Genomic DNA, 14,607 nt, shown 5'->3' with positions numbered 1-14,607 from the left:
AAGTTTAAGTACTTACGCCTTGAATCAAATTTGAAAAGTAGATGGGAAAGTAAGAACTTGCACTTTAATCTCATATGAGCAAATAGAAATACTAGATTCAATGTTTATTTAGGGAAACCACATTCAACACAAAATCCTTAAATGTCATACCTTTATACCTCCTATGTTCTATCTTGTTGTAAAGCTTGTCCAATCATCAGATATAAAAATACCAGTTAGTACGGACCTTGATGGTTTAAGTTTGTTGACTTTATTATTTCCAATACGAAAAGTTAATGCTTTGAACCTTAGTAAAGACAATCAATTACCTTGATTGTGAAGTAACGTCCAAGTAAAAAATATATATTTGGCTACTCACAGTGAAAATAAAATTGGCAAAAATGAAGACGAATTAAAAAAAAAGGGGGAATGGATGAGGACTGATTTTGAAATTTTGAAGCTTGGTTGGCCGCCACGAAAGACTTTCCTGCCGTTAGATCGTGACGTCGTTATGACGTGAGTAACAAAGAGACCGCTAGTAACCGCCGACACGTGTCCGAAGCAATTTCGTCGACCCTGCCAACCCGCCAACTCTCCTACTTTTGGGCCGATAAACCTTCAAATATAACAAAAATATCCTCTTCGGGTATTCGGATCCTTAATCCTGGTAGCATTCGGTTTGGGTCGGCGATCCATTTCAGGTATGGAAAAAATCGCGTCACAACCGGTCCGTGTTGACCAGGTCTGTGCAGATAGGCACGCGCCTCCCTGCTGAGAGCTCCAACTCCAGTAGAGAAATGGCTTCATTAAGCCATGCAGCAGGGCTCTCTTAAAGGGTCGGATTGGATTGAATCCGGAAGAGTCCGAGAATGATCGTCCATGCTTGGTTAGGTAAGTCAAGGTCCACTGGTAAGATGCATTGCTGATTGTCGCTTTCCGGAAATGTACTTTCTCCCACACATTTTGAGATAATTTTCATACGGACTTCAAGTTTTGCTCATAAACTACCCAAGATCTATCACTGTTTATGGTAAGACATTGACTAGATTGCTTCTTCACCTAAACTTGGACATGTTTTGTTACCGGATTCTAACCTTGAAGGATCATGACTGACTAGGCTTTGAATATGGGGATCAGTCTAAAGTTTTGGAAAAAAAAATGAAACCACCTACCTTGGGAACCTAAAATCTTTGGGCTTTTCTGAGGATAATCTCAAGCCTCGGGTTTAGGCTCTTAAGCAATCACGGAAAACGACGTAAACTTTTTCTTATGGGAAGCTCAGAAACTTAAGTTTGCATTTCGGTTGCAGCCAACAATTTGGACATGTATGAGAAGTTTTTCTTCTAAAACACTTCTTCTACATGTAACAGTTAAGTGGCTTGTGATCTTGAAAATGCCCTAGTTGGAAAATGGTGCTGGACATTTCGGGCTGAAGCAGAATATTTGGTGAGAGAGGGAACCCGTGTCGTGAGAAGTGCATATGTTTGATAATGGCGATACGTGAGAGGAGGAGAGGGGAGGTGAGGAGTGTCGTGGTGTAGCTTCTGTTAGCTGTTCGCTTCTTTGTGGGGCTCCTGTTGACCCTTGCTTCCCGCGTTAAAAGTGTGAGGGTGGCAGGCAGAGAAAGAGTTGCTTGCTCAGGTATTTCCGTGCATTCCTTCCCCCTTTTCTCTCTCCTCTTTTTCCTCTATGCGTGCAAGTTTTTCCCTGAGCTCCACCGCCTGCTTTCCTGTATATCTCCTTCTCTCTCTCGTATCATCCTCTGTGTTACCACATTGCTCTGAAAGTTGCATTTGCTTTCTTCCTCATCTTGATTTTATTTTTTCAGCACTACTACTTTCCATTACCAATCTGCCTTGAGCTCTACAGACTCGTAAGTCTTCTTTCATTTTCCTATTTCTCTATGCTGGTGATAGCTGCAATTTCCCTTTTCTGGATTTGCATGATTCACGTTGGAGGTGTTTTTTTAATCCTTAATCGATGCTTTTTTTGGGGGTTGAATCGCGATCTTCGGTTTGTGAATGTGCTTTGGTCCTTGGATTCTTCCATTTCATAGGGCATCTATTTATTGAACAATTATACACAATTTTTTTTTTTTAAAACTCTGTTGCATGATTCTTCAGTCATTCCCCCCAATCGTTTTTTCAATTTTTTTTGGGATGTTGGTGGCTTTTTTTCTTTTTTTGTTGGGTGGGGGGGTGTGGGTGTCGGGGGTGTTTTGTGGTGGGTGTGGTTGTGAAGTTATTGAACATTGAGGTTATGGCATTTTTTCAAATGGCGACGTTGTTCAACTGAAAGTAAGCTCAAAAAGCACCTGACATCGAACGGTTGCTCATTATCAGGAATTAGGTTGTATGTTGCTTGAGATTTTTGTGTAGGTCTTTTCCTGAAACCTTTTGTAATCTATGTAAAGAAAAGGGGGAAAAGGTGTTCAAGAACATCCTTTTTCTTTCGGATGTGATTTCAAGACCAAGCAATTAGTTTGTAACGAACATCTTCTAAATTCAAATTGCTATCTTACCAAGCTGCAAAGGAGCTTCAAACTGATGGTTTTTTTCTCTTATAATTGTTTTGACAGTGAGTGAAGAGGCTGCAACAAGGCTATTTTGCTTCAATGGGAAGCCAATTTAGCAAAAGGGGAGGGGAACCACCTCAGAACATTCCGATCAATGGCAATTTACACATTGCATCTGAACTGAATTCTTATGAAGCTGCTTGCCAGCTTGATCCAACCCTGCGGACATTTGATAGTACATTGCAAGTGCGTACCAACCGGGCAATTAATAGTATAGCTAACGGGGTTGAGGTTAGAGCTCTTTCTTTTGATTCACTGAAGGAGATAACTGGATGTCTCCTTGAAATGAATCAAGAGGTTGTTAAAGTGATTTTGGAGTGTAGAAAGGATATCTGGAACAGTCAAGATCTCTTTGACCTGGTTGAGGAGTACTTTGACAACAGTTTGCAGACACTAGATTTCTGCACATCACTTGAAAATTGCTTGAAACGTGCCAGAGATAGCCAATTGATAATCCAGGTCTCTCTACAGCAGTCTCATGAAACAGAAGAAGGATGGTACCAGAGGACATTAGAGGAACTGAGAAGCTTTAGGGCTGCTGAGAGCCCGTTTACTGAAGAATTCTTTAAACTTTTCCAATCTGTCTATACACAACAAGTTTTGATGTTGGAGAAGTTGCAGGCACGGAAGAGCCAGCTTGATAAGAAGCTAAAAAGAGTGAAAGTGTGGAGAAGAGTGTCTTCCATTATATTTGTGGCTGCCTTGGCAGCTGTTTTAATCTGTTCAGTCGTTGCTGCAGCCATGTCCGCTCCTCCTATTGCTGCAGCATTGGCATCTGCTACTTCGATACCCTTAGGATCAATGGGGAAATGGGTTGATTCTTTATGGAAACGCTATGAGGATGCTGTTAAAGGGCAGAAAGAGCTCATCCATTCAATGCAAACAGGAACTTATATTGCTATCAAGGATCTTGACAATATTCGTCTCCTCATTGGTAAACTAGAAAATGAGCTAGAATCGATATTGCAGAATATTGATTTCTCCCTACGGGAGAATGCAGGGCAGGATGCAATTAATTTGAGGATTGATGAGATAAAGAAGAGATTGGCAGCATTTATGAAGAGTATCGAAGATCTGGAACAACAGGCAGATAGATGTAGCAGGGATATATTGCGGGCAAGAACAGTGGTCATACAGAGAATTATAAAAAATCCAGGCTAAAGATGATGCTCCCAATATATCTTGGTTCTAATGCAATCTTCTTCCTCATTTGCCCCACACATTGAGGTACTGCAGCTACCATGCATGAGATCTCACTGCGTTATTTAAGCATAAAGGTCATGAAGTTAAATATATATCCAAGGTTGTCTTGGACAACTGTAATAATGTTCTTGTTTCCAATTATGAGCTACTTTGAATTTTTGTGTTATTTGTTGGGCAAGTAATATGCATAATGTACTGAACTTATCCTGTTTTTGCTTGTTCTTGGTCTTTGCCTGCTGCATCTCCAACTTTTTATGCTTCATCACATCTAAATTGCTTCTTTTCATTACCAAGCATGGGGCTGTTGACATGATTCTTTGTGATGCTTGTTCTTGTAGACTGACGGCTCCTGAAAATATATGTTAAAGGCAAACTTTAAAAGAAAGAAGTTTCAAAACCTAAAACATGAAAAGAAATCGTGTGAGATAAATCTTCTAATTTGGGGGACCAACTTGTGAAGGATCATGTGTTCCTCTGTCACAGGATAAACGAGGCAAGGAGAAAAGCAAGAAAATGTATGTTCTTTCTTTTCACGATAATCCCTCTGAGGGATATAATCTCTTCAGTATTTCTAGATAGGAATATGGCCTCAAAATGTTGCAAAACATGAATCTGCCTTTTAGCTACCATCTGATTCTACTCGAATGACCCTCCTTTAAAACCCTAAAAGGACCAGAATGTTGTAGATGCCCTTCAAGAGAGGAACATGTGTGTGTCCGCCAATTGGTGACCCATACCCAAGAGGGAAAGATTGACAACTGGATTTTTCTTGTGAAACTCTGAAGATAAGTAGCAATGTGCAAATCCCGTCAATCATTTTTGCACTTGGAGGAAACAGAGAGTTGGGATATGGCCTCATTATTCAGTGTGAGATTGCAGCTTTCATCTTTTCCATCTGCAAATAAGCTTAGAAGCAATAACATTCAGCTACTATTGTGGAATTATTAAGGCTGTCTGTCTATGACCACAAGCTGAAGGTACCTGAAATTGGAGAGAACAATTACAACTAGGACATGACCTCTTAGGTAAGTGAAAATTTGCAACTTTTAGTTTTCCTATACATAGATGGGCTTGTAAGCAACGACTTTTTTTTGAAAGATGGGGAGGGGGGGAGTGAATTTTATGCTGCACCTTGACCTAGATAGGCAATGTTTGGTCTTTCAAACGGTGTGCCACGGCTTCATTTTCCTTCTTCAGTCATGCTGTCACCTAATTTACATCTGAATTCTAATTGAATGGATCCACTAAGGGATGTATCGTTTTGGATCATAGATTTCTGGTCTCGTTTAGGGCAAGTTGCTTCATATCTGTGCTCCACTGTGCAATACCATGCCCATCAATGATGACTCTTCAATTGCTTTAATTTGCACCATAGTGATTAAATACACAAAAAATTGGTTTCTGCTCTGCTTGTTGAGGCACTAATCTTGAGGGTCTGTTTCCCTGCAAATGCCTTGTGGACAGAAAGATCATGACATTCGCCTACGCATTTGAATAAACGTAAATGTACTTTATCCTTATGCATATCCTTGAATTTCTCACCAAGTGTGAGATAAACATATGGATTGATGTTTAGTTAAGAATGTGTAATGGTTTTCCACTTGTTCGGTTTCACGTATCTTAGAAGTGAAACATAATCAACATTGTATATATTAAGCAACACGAATTAATAACTCCTTTTTTCATCAATTCTATTTGATTAAATGGGAACTGTATATTGGAAAAGGTGCATTTAGCTTCATCAAATCCCTCTTCAGTCTTACTAAACCAGACACACGGTCTGAAGCAATGATCACTAGCACTCAAAAGCAGGTATGAACCACAAAAAATTTCTTTTGATGTAGACAGACGGTGTTGCATGTATAAGGCACTCATTTGAAACACATACATGTCACAGACCAGTCATATGGAGAGAGTAGTGAATCTTAAATTACCAACTGTGACTGGAGGTCGATGCACTGTTATTCTCTTCGTCTTTCCTAGGCACTGCATCGTAAGTTCTTCCTTGTTGTTGAACTACTGGAACACTTTACTCCCACGTCTGTCCATGAAAGTGAACTGGACTTTGGAGGAGGCAAGTGAAACGGGAAGAATAGAATCAGTCTGTTATCTCATGTTGTGATGTTGATCAATGCTATTTTTAATCCAGGACTGAGAAATCAGGTGCATGAGAAAACTATAAATTGGAGACTTAAACCAGCTAATGGGAAGTGCTCAATCCAATAGGAAACTAGATTCCCCGTCCATCTTGCAAAATTTTTACATTTTCTCAAGGCACTTCCTTCTAAAAGTTGAAGTTTCAAGAACTTGTTGGGCACTCCTAGCATTTGTGTATTGCTTGGTCTCCTTCAAGCACAGATAAGAAACAACTATCGCAGTATATAGATCATAGATATGACAGACAGTAGACGTTAGAGCTAGAAAAGTTTTGGAAGGTTACTGGGTTGTGTTGTGGCCACATTTTTCAGATATAATTGTAAAAAACGAAGATTGATTGTTCTGAAGAAAGTGTTAGAGGTATCATGTTTGTCTTGTACGTCTTGTTACTGCTTATATAAAAAATTTAATGGTTGTCTAAAGGGTCTGGACTCTGAACTAATGAACGCTGCAGATTCCTAACCATCACAATCTCGACATCTTTTATTTCCTTGACAGTAAACCAATTCTTCTAGTGGCAATTGCGTCGGACTAAGTATTGAACTGTTCTCAAACAGGCCCCATTGTCGTCCAATTACTCTTCAATTTGAATGATTTGATACCAGAATCTGGCTAGAGTGAGAGAGATCACTTTTTTGCTGTGGAAAAGAGGAAAAGAGACATGGAAACCTATACGGATAATTACAATTCTATAAAATTGAATGTGAAATCAAATGTTCAAACACAGCCCCACTTGCCCTAATATATATATATATATATATATATATATATATATATATATATATATATATATATATGCTGCGTAAATGTTTCTCTCCCTCTCTTTAATCTATACATATGTGCATGTGCGCGCGTAGACAACGACTCTGACACCCATGTGCCTGCACCAAGACAAGTTATTTTGTTTGTTCTAATAATTTCTGATCTTGTTTCCTTGCTGGAATTTTGTTTGCTTTTCCTCGGAATTCAGCTGCCAAAAGATATTGGCCAACTTCGTACCCCGGAGATTTGTCTAGCCAAACTATCAAACAAAATTGTGATCAGTTGGATGATTTCCTCTTTCGGATAAGGTTGTCCATGCAATCAACAGGGTTTCTTCATGATTCTTAACCCTCATGATCAAATACAGAAGATCAATGTTTCTTCAATTCATGCAGAATGAGCAAATATCAACCACAAAAAATATCAACCAATTACATGGTACCAACTTAATTCGACAGAAGTATGAGAAAAAGAATAATAAAACCCAGAAAATTAGGAACGAAAAGAGTTGATATATCCATACGAAAATAAAATTTGCTTACAGTTCGTATCATGAATGGTTCTTCCCGCTTTCTTGTAACGCGCTCTTGGAAATTATGGAAGAGGAAAGAGCATGGTTAAGTTCAAAAGTAGATGGAACTAAGAAATGGTCCGCTTTTCATGAGAACGGTAGAGAAGTAAGTCGTATAAAGGCGGTTATCAGCCGAGCATCTCTCAGTCGAGCGGTCCTAAACATAAAAGGTGGCTGAAATAGTTGAGTTGTTGCAACCACCATGGTCCCAAGTTGAATGAATGGTGGAGTTGGAACCACGATTGCACTTTACCGTCCGTAACAAAACATTGCAACTGGGGTGTCGATGTGTTCGGTTCGGCCCCAACCTGACCCAGACGGTACAATGGAGATGATCCAGATCTCATGTTCAGATGGAGGTCCAAGCTGGATCCATCTTTACTCCTGTTCCATTACTGAAGTTTGATCAAATCTTGGACTAAGGTCTGCAATTTTCTGATGCAGAATGTTTAGAAAAGGAAAAATCGATCAGATCTGGTTCTCCAAACCTACTTGGTTTTTCTAATACTATAGATCAGTGTGGACCTAAACCCCACCGTGCGCTGATCGGTCCAGAACTCGGTTGATTGCTTTTTATATAAAGATAACATGGAGCGTCCTTGCCTCAGCATTAGCACCTAAGGCGATGGCGTTAGTACAACACTTCACTAACTGGAGGCTCACCATTGGAAGGGATATTAATATATCCGATTTGAATCGGATATCCGATCTCAAAAAAACTGGATATGAAAAAAAAAAAATTAATATTCAATTAAGAAATCGGATCGAATTTGGATTTAATAAATGACATCCAATCGGATTCGGATATGCATAAATATTCGACCAGATTCGGATATAGGTTCAGATCAGATTCATTTTTAGACAAATATCCTATATCAAATGCTATTAAATTTTGAAAATTGACCGTTTTAAAATTCGGATTCGGATATAAATATAAAAATCGGATTCGGATTGGATTTGGATTGTAAAATCAGATTTTGGATTTGGATTCCGATACGAATTTTCTTTATTCAAATTTGAATCCAAATATGTGAATATAAAAAAAGTCGGATATGATTAAGGATCTATTCGATCTGTTGTCATCCCTAATCATTGGCCTTTCGACTTCTCATTTTTGAAGTGAACCGAGTTCATATCCAAAGGCAAAAGAATATTGCGCCCCAAAAGTTGTAGCGCACTGTGTGGCAAGGCGGTTGCTTCATAAAAGTAATTGGATTAAATCCTTGGGTGGTCTGGAGAACTGATGCTCGGGGTTTGCCTCGGAATTTATTAACAAAAAATGGAGATAGTATTTACAACAAAAATGGGATCACTTTCCAATATGCAAAGTGAATCACAATATCTGTCAAAACAAACTTGGTAGATGATTGGCAACATCAGGTAAAACTTGAAAGAGAGGGTGAATTGGTTTATTCTAATCAAATCAGGGCAAACCCCGCTAATGGAACCACATGCCATGCATTGTTGAACTTTTATTATTTATTAATATTTTCAATTACTTTCTTGTATTTTTTTTTATTGGTTTTTGGATGAAAAGTAATTTAAATTGATCTAATAAAGTAAAGATGCTGATTCTGATCCGCTGAAAAAACTAATTCTAACAGCAGCATTTGCTTCTTGAAGACTTGGACCGAACTCAAACCGGACGCATCGCAAATATGATGCAATTAACTTCCCCGTTTTAAACATCAATCTATCGCGTTATTTTAAGTTAGTAAAAACACTATCTTGACGACGTTTTTAGTATCGATAGAAAGGAGAAGAGGAATTTAACAGGTTTATCGATAGAAAGGAGAAGAGGAATTTAACAGGTTGGTGACAAAGTATTTAACGCATCCAAATGATTTGCTTTTCAAGAGTTCTGTATAAAAACTCGGGAAAAATAAATTTAAATAACATTAACGAGAAATTGAGAGCAACCGATTAAACGGTGTTATACCTCGTCACCGCCGGACCTTGTTTTCCCGGCAATTGTCAACCGCGTTAGATCCAACCCGAATTCATCGTATAAAAGTGGGATTTCCCGCTGAGTTCGAATGTGAGGGATGGCAGATGAAGGGAAGAGGGAGGAGCTCTCCGCCTTCCTTTCCACCGGAATCTACCGCTTGGGGACGGCGAATGATGTCGTTTTCATCGATCCCCCGCGAGTGCTCAACTGTGGCTACACTCGTTTTAGGGTTTCTGCTTCCGCGTACTATGAACGCCCTTTCTCGCTCGGATCTGGGCAAACGCAACGGAAAGATGCTTCGCCAATTTTGAACTCCAAAGGTCGGAAGCGCAAGCGGAAGGAATATGTACTCAATGAACGGGAACGTGCGGCAGAAGAGCGTCACCAGGTAGTTGAGAATTGCCATCCCTGTTTCCTTATTTGCTGGTTTTTATCTTGTGAACTTGTTGCCTTCCGTAGGATTTTTTTGGTAGCTTATTATAGCAATGGGCGGGGGCGATAGTACCCTTTCCTGTTTGTAGTGAAAACTTTTGCGTTTTTTGTGGTTGGTTAAGTATTGCGTTATTTTCCTGTGCTTGGGAACGTGGCTGCATGGGTTATCAGCTTCTGAGATTCAGAATGATCCAATGGTTGATTCATCTTCCGGGGAAGCTAGAAGTTGAGTCGGATTTACTTACGTTTGAGTTCTTTGGAATTATTTCTTTTCGTTGCTCTCAATTGCATGCTTGAGAATTTTAAGATCACAGCGACATGGTTCACATTTTCATTTTTTGTGGACCGGTTTCTTGGTTGTTTAGGCGGTCTACGAAGCCTAGTTGAAGGATTGTTCCGCTGACGACGAGGGCCTTGTTTGATTTGGGTCCTTTTGTGTCTTGCATGGTGTTTTATGTTTAAGTAGACTAATCGTTGAAACGGATGACGGATACCCTCAATAAGCACTGAGCAAAAACACATGAAGTCAGTCATCTTGGTTACGGCCCTGTTCCTTTCTTTCCTGTTCTTGTATTGCAGTAGACCGGTCAACTTACTCGAGAATAGTGGTACAAATAGAAAATGTTAAAAGGAATTTTTTTGAATCTTCCTCTTGAGTCAGTATTCTCCTTTGATAGCTGCATGTCCAATTTTTGAAAAATCAAAATGAGGTTGAAAATGTACATGTCCACCCACAACCAAAATCAAAATCTTCCTCTGGTTTTATGGATCTTTGCTAATGATTAAGTCTCACTGCGTGGATGGCTCTTATGATTAAATTTGAAAATGAGGCCAAGGTCCTTACACTAAGAGTCTAAGATGTCAATAATAATTTTACAACAATTGAAAATTGTGAAAGTTAAGAAGGATGCAGGAGAAAAATCTGAGTTGTGGATTTTCAGGTCTACTGAGTCTATATGAGTTTGACTTTTAGCTGTCCGTTAATGGAATCACTATGTTTTTATATATGAATTGAACGACAAGCTTGTTGTGTGCATCTTAGCTTTCCCTTTCGTGATTTTAGGATGGAAGGCTTTTCTTGCTGAAGGCACACCAACTATTTTTAGGGGCCACAGAACTTCTGCATTGTCTTTCCAATTTAAAGAGAGATAATCTTCTGGATATGAAATACGAGAAGGCACCATTTGCTAAAGAAGAAGAGTTTTCCTTTGTTGACCTTGGAAACCTTTGGCAGGCACCTTTCTACGAGATTTCTCTCCACTTCCTTACTCCAAAAACTGAGTACATCAATGAAGGTAGGTTTTTTGTTCTTAAATATTTGACTGTTTTATGATGAACCTTTATGTTTATTGTGAATCTGTTGGCCTAGGGTGTGATGAAGTCTTTCCTTGCTTACAGTTGACCTTTCTTATATAAAAAATGTATTTTTAATTTTCTATACAAGAACTTGTCTGTGATGCTGTATCACATTTGTATCAGGCATTTTTTCTTCAGTTGTCACTGGTTTGGAAAATGGTGGAGGATCGGTCCAAATATTCAATAACCTAGTTACTAATAGTTCAAATGATGACATGAAAGCAGAATTTCTTGGTAACTGGTATATCCTGCCCAAACAAAGTTGCTTCTATATGGTAAGAAGTAAATGCATTTGTTTTGCAGCTATAGTTTGTTCCAGAGCGTCTGTACAGATTATGTTGTCTGTAATGCTTTATGTTTGTTTTCTCCTGTATTAGTAGCTCCATTCATCTAATTAATGTGCTGTTTTTCATGTGTAATATTTCTGGTTCTGCTGAAGTCTGATTTGGAGCAAATACACAATCTTATCCCAGGTAAACTTTTCGTGCAAAGTCTTACACAGGCTGACAATTTGTATCTACTGCACTTTCCTGTCCATTCTGTTTAAAGTTGATTATGGTTGTTCTGGACTTATTGTGCTTGCAACTTTTACGCAGCTTCTTGTGATCAGGGATTCAACCTTATTCTGATTGACCCTCCATGGGAAAACAAAAGTGTACAGCGAAAGCTTGTGTATGTGTTTAAACTTGCAAAAGTTAAATGCTTTATTTGGCTGTATAGTTCTTTGGTTTGGTTTGTATTCTGTATTTGGATGGAGAATCCTGCTCAGGTCCTCTGTCTCTTTTTTTTGTTATTGTTCTTAATTAAGTTGGCTATAACTGTAACACCATTAAAACAAGCTGCAAAGATAGTATTGCATATCTGATCCTGTCTTGTTCACAACAACTCTATTCATAGAATGTGTCCTGGTTCTTGATTATGGAACCCTTTAACAGAACATGCTAGAGACAATATGGAGTGAATAAATTTGTGCATGCACGTAGTTTGTATTCATGTGTGAAGCCAGTGTTTCACGTGGTCATATTTATAACTTTTGAAGTCCTAATGTAGTAGAAGTCTCAGAAACCGGTTAGACGTTTGATACTGTTATGGTTGTTTCCTTTAACTTAATTGGTGCAGAAATTTTGTTTAAGCACTATGCTGTTCTGTATTAATGATCTCATGCATCAGCTTATTTTGTTTTTCTAACACCTAACATTAGCCTTGATGCTGAAACTGTAGTCATAAACTGATAAACATGAATGATATTTTCACACTAGTGCAAGAATATTGCCAGAGAAGAAGAAAATGAGGAATAATAGAAACATGTTGCGATAATTTGAACACATTACCAATTTAATTTTTTTGTGAAAACATTGTCATATTTTCATGTTTAATATATAGTAAAATAATTTTGCTTTTTGAACATTTTAATAATTATTTTAAAATTTTATGATGATTTTATGAGGAAATTTGTACAAAAATTATGTTTTCAAATTTTGTTCTACTTTTTGTATATATATATATATACATATATATATCTTAGATTCCTAACATTGTCTTGAGAAAAATAACTTTTTTTGGTTAATACCCAAGGAAAACCACGTCTATAGAAAACCCAAGAACTATATTTCTGATTATAGTGAATCAAAGGCAGTTGCTCTTATGTAATATGAAAGTTCCTTTGAGATCCCTTTACATAGGTTTCACACCTTTCAGAATAGCAAAACTAAGCACTGGGGAGGATGACGTTTCCCTTTTCTCTATAATTTGATTGATACATGTATATCTATTTTGTTACGTTGTTATTTATATTCATTTGGACTATATATCACCTTATTCAAGCATTAATGTCCTGTGCAGGTATCCAACATTGCCTAACCGATATTTTTTATCCATTCCTATTAAGCAGCTTATACATTCAGAAGGAGCGTTGGTGGCTTTATGGGTGACAAACAGGGAGAAGCTGCGGATGTTTGTTGAGAAAGAGCTTTTCCCAGTGTGGGGTGTTACACATGTTGCTTCTGTTTATTGGTTGAAGGTTTTGCACTTCTATCGGTTCTGTAGTTTTAGTAAATTTTGAACCATAATACAAAATAAGTATTCTCTACAAATATCATGTAGGAAAGATGCAAGGGAGCATCACATAATTAGCTAGCAGTCTTGCAGGTCAGTGAAGATGGAAACCTGATTAGTGAATTGGACCTGTTTCATCATAAGCCATATGAACTCCTACTTCTTGGTTACTGTCATGCAAAGGTGAATCCTAGACTCAGTGTTTCAAACCTAGTTTCTGTTTTCCTCTGTTCTATGAACTCAATATGAAGCATGAACTAACCTTTAATTGTTTCTAAGGGTCCCAGTTCTGTAGATGAAGGGGTGTTTAAATCTCTACCTGATAATCAAGTTATTATCAGCATTCCTGGTGCTCACTCAAGAAAGCCTCCAATTGGAAGTATCCAATTATTTTCTGCATGTATATATGTTATGTTCTATACCTAATCTATGGTCTAAGGATATAATAGTAACTGCCAAATGCCATGCGTCCAGGTTAGACGGTCGTTTCAAGTCTTCTTTGCTTCTTGTGCATTTACTTAGGCCAACGCCTTGATTCTTTGTTATTGTTTTTCCAGTGTTAAAGCTTGCCATCTCCTGTTAAATCTTGCCATCTCTTTCGCATTCTTGGTGTTCGTAGTAACCTTTTTACTAAAAATTTTTCTATTGGTTCAAGTTTCTGTTAGTTAAGCAAATATACTGATCTTGGGGTTGATAGGCAACTCTGTTGTTGTTCTGTTGTGGAACTTGTGGATTATTGCTAAGGTAATGCTCGAGCAGGATCACTTTGCATCACCTTCCCATCACGCTGACTAACAGCGGGGTCAGAAGGATTTCCTCTCCACTTATCTAGAATGAATTCCTAAAAAACAAGAAATTTTTTGTGAAAGATATTGCTTCGAAGTTGCTTGTTCCTTGACGTTCTCAGAATTGTTGTTGAACTACTCACCTGGACCGAGGCCTGTAAAGTGCTTGGAGCTGTTTGCTAGGGAGCTAGTAGCTGGATGGACATCTTGGGGAAATGAACCACTTCTTTTTCAGGACTCGAGATATTTCTTAAGGTAATAGATGAGCCACAAGGTGTTGACTGGAACATTGAAAGCGTGGTGTTTGAGGTGGTGATTTACAGCTCCAGGAAGCAGTCCAGGTTCTTCTTGCAGATCTTCTCTTAAGTTATGCCCGTCTCGTAACATGCCGAAATGAGTGACAGACTGACAGTAGCATAAACCTGTCAGGATGTATCACACGGAAGTTTTCTTTTTTATTTTTTGACAAACAAGCTGGGGTTAGGCTGACTTGTACTAGATTATGCCTCCAGAAATGCACTAAATGCATTCTCAAGCATTCAGTTTCTCGTACGCTTGCGATTGCTTTCCGATTCAGATAAGTAGAGGGCATATAAAAATTTTCTGTTTCCATTATGGAAGAATGCCATCGTTGGCCTCAGGACCTAGTATCTCGGTAGTATCTGTGTTGGATCCGTGGGGCATCGTTTGGAGGTTACACGAGCTCAGAGCAACTCGTATATGTTTCCAGAGCTAGAAAAATGAAAGGAAACTTATTAATCATATACGCGGAACCACACTGAGA

General features: G+C 38.4%; 2 protein-coding genes across 6 annotated transcripts; both read left to right on the top strand.

Annotated features, from left to right (window-relative positions):
- Window positions 1–1,186: 1,186 nt before the first annotated feature.
- LOC116251554 (UPF0496 protein At4g34320-like) lies at window positions 1,187–3,961 on the top strand. Of its 3 annotated transcripts, none has more exons than XM_031625894.2 (3): window positions 1,187–1,620; window positions 1,808–1,852; window positions 2,558–3,961. In XM_031625894.2, the coding sequence occupies exon 3, from the start codon at window positions 2,594–2,596 to the stop codon at window positions 3,713–3,715; it is 1,122 nt and encodes a 373-aa protein (XP_031481754.1). In that variant the 5' UTR covers window positions 1,187–1,620; window positions 1,808–1,852; window positions 2,558–2,593; the 3' UTR covers window positions 3,716–3,961. The 3 variants fall into 3 exon arrangements, with proteins under 3 accessions (XP_031481754.1, XP_031481756.1, XP_031481755.1); XM_031625895.2 differs by having other exon boundaries at window positions 1,620–1,710; XM_031625896.2 differs by lacking the exon at window positions 1,808–1,852.
- A 5,272-nt stretch (window positions 3,962–9,233) lies between these two features.
- Window positions 9,234–14,438, top strand: LOC116249627 (methyltransferase-like protein 2). 3 transcript variants are annotated; one of them, XM_031622791.2, is made up of 9 exons: window positions 9,234–9,583; window positions 10,691–10,922; window positions 11,122–11,258; window positions 11,423–11,456; window positions 11,580–11,655; window positions 12,826–13,003; window positions 13,132–13,221; window positions 13,318–13,417; window positions 13,946–14,438. In XM_031622791.2, exons 1-9 carry the CDS (start codon window positions 9,293–9,295, stop codon window positions 14,080–14,082), a joined length of 1,275 nt encoding a protein of 424 aa, XP_031478651.1. In that variant the 5' UTR covers window positions 9,234–9,292; the 3' UTR covers window positions 14,083–14,438. The 3 variants fall into 3 exon arrangements, 2 of the variants coding, with proteins under 2 accessions (XP_031478651.1, XP_031478650.1); XR_004171234.2 differs by having other exon boundaries at window positions 9,236–9,583; window positions 11,107–11,258; window positions 13,326–13,417; window positions 13,946–14,086; XM_031622790.2 differs by having other exon boundaries at window positions 9,237–9,583; window positions 11,107–11,258.
- The last annotated feature ends 169 nt before the right edge of the window (window positions 14,439–14,607 follow it).

This window comes from Nymphaea colorata, chromosome 3 (assembly GCF_008831285.2).
Source record: "Nymphaea colorata isolate Beijing-Zhang1983 chromosome 3, ASM883128v2, whole genome shotgun sequence".
NCBI lineage: Eukaryota > Viridiplantae > Streptophyta > Magnoliopsida > Nymphaeales > Nymphaeaceae > Nymphaea > Nymphaea colorata.
This window is presented reverse-complemented; position numbering and strand designations above follow the sequence as displayed.